This window comes from Triticum aestivum, chromosome 5B (assembly GCF_018294505.1).
Source record: "Triticum aestivum cultivar Chinese Spring chromosome 5B, IWGSC CS RefSeq v2.1, whole genome shotgun sequence".
Lineage (NCBI taxonomy): Eukaryota > Viridiplantae > Streptophyta > Magnoliopsida > Poales > Poaceae > Triticum > Triticum aestivum.
The window spans coordinates 133,014,810-133,016,638 of record NC_057807.1 but is presented as its reverse complement, the minus strand read 5'-3'; the positions used below and the strand labels follow the sequence as shown (position 1 = coordinate 133,016,638).

The following is a 1,829-nucleotide window of genomic DNA, read 5'->3' as shown; positions in this document are numbered from 1 at the left end:
TGTTACGACCACGCGGTTCATCTCATCGTCCATTGCCTGGCTGCACATGGCCATTGTCTCTGGCTACACGCTTCCTCCTCCTCGTCACATGAGCTGTGTCCAGTTGTTGCGCACCGCACCGCGCCGAATCCAGTCGCAACGCGGCCGCATCGCGCCGCGCTACCCTTCTCCTCCGCTCCGCTCCGCGTCTTTATTATTTGGCTCGGGGGTTGGGACCGCTTTCTATTTCACCAGTCCCACCCCCGCCGCTTCCCAGCCTCACTTTATCCCTCTCGCCCACCTCCTCCTCTCCTCTCCTCTCGTCACACCGCGCCAGCTAAGGCTTCGCTGTGCGCTCCCCTCCCCCACGCGCATTCATTCCCTCGCCGCCGCCCGCTCCGCGCCGCGCCATGGCCAGCGTTAGGAGCCTCGTGCTGCTCCTCCTGGTGCTCGCCGTCGCGCTGTCCGCCTCCGCCTCGTCCATCGCCGGCGGGGACCACCTGCAGCTCGGCCTCCTCTCCGGCGGCGCTGGCCGCGGGGAGTGCAGGGGCACCGTGGCCGAGTGCGGCGGGGAGGACGCGGAGGGGGAGCTCGGGTCGGCGTCGGCCGAGGCGCACCGCCGCGTGCTGCAGGGGCGCGGCTACATCAGCTACGGCGCGCTGCGCAGGGGCACCGTCCCCTGCAACCGCCGCGGCGCCAGCTACTACAACTGCCGCCCCGGCGCCCAGGCCAACCCCTACCACCGCGGCTGCTCCCGCATCACCCGCTGCCGCGGCTAAGCCACGGATCCGCGCCCAGGGATCACGTCCTCTCGGTTCAAAAATAAGCTGCTTCTCGTGCTGTTCTTTAAGCGGTACCACTAGTATACTACTACTGCTACTATTTATTAGTAAAATTTCTTTGGTTGTTGCCGCTGCTGTGTTGGCCTATTGGGACATTTGTTGCCGTCCTTGTTGTAAAGTATAAGAGATATTTGTGCCTTAATATGAAGAGATATTTGTTATTCTTTGAAGTTTGCATGTCCCTCTTCCCTTCATGTTCTTGGAGTAAGATGATGAACTTGAGCTGCTTTCTTATCTGTATCAAGAGAATGCTTTGCTATTGTTAAATGACTGGTGACGGGAGAAAATTAAATTCTACTACGAGCTTTCATTGTGGCGTTCAGGTGGATCTAGAGAGTAGAACCATCCGCAATTTTCGTGTCTAGATGAAGTGCTATCACCAATCTGTAGATCTTGGCATGGAGGAGGAACATCTATTTTGCTCTTTCTCCTTGCACATCGTTGCTGTTTATTTTTGGGCCGGGGAGGAAGGTAGGTTGGTTGGTTGAGGCAACAGACAAGAGTTAGTGGAGGCCATGTTGCTCACTGCCTCACTTGTCCCTCCTGCCATCTTGAAGCCAATTCCATTTGCGTAGTACTACTACAGTATTACCATAAATCAAACGATGGTGATAATTAACTCAGTTAGTGGAGTACTACTACTAGTGCATCATTTCATTTCGCCAATTACGGGGAGAAGGGAGAAGATTCAGTAATTTTTGCAGTGGTCATGAGCTGCGCAATCGAACCATTCTCTTCTCTGAGCTACTGGGAAATGACTCGAGGTTGAGCTGCGGAATTGAGCCATTCTCTCAGGCTCAGCTACTGTGAAATGACTCGAGGTAGTAGTAGCTGATCATTGAAGTGAAAGGTTTTTGGAATTGGTGCTTTAAAATTAGCAAATGGGGTTAGTTGAAAGGAATAAATGCCGTGTCCTTGGGGAGATGAACTGGCTGGCGATTCTTCTGTCCCTCCCCGCCGCGTGTCCTGCGGACTGTTGTTTATCGAGAGGAATAAATGGTGGCCTGC

At 54.8% G+C, this 1,829-nt stretch overlaps 1 protein-coding gene across 1 annotated transcript; it reads left to right on the top strand.

Moving 5' to 3' along the window:
• The first annotated feature begins 217 nt into the window (after positions 1–217).
• LOC123110802 (rapid alkalinization factor) lies at positions 218–991 on the top strand. The gene has a single exon (XM_044531410.1). The coding sequence runs from the start codon at positions 390–392 to the stop codon at positions 756–758; it is 369 nt and encodes a 122-aa protein (XP_044387345.1). The 5' UTR covers positions 218–389; the 3' UTR covers positions 759–991.
• Positions 992–1,829: the final 838 nt, after the last annotated feature.

Coding starts and splice junctions, on each gene's coding strand:
- LOC123110802 (XM_044531410.1), top strand. CDS start 390: ATGGCCAGCGTTAGGAGCCTCGTGCTGCTCCTCCTGGTGCTCGCCGTC.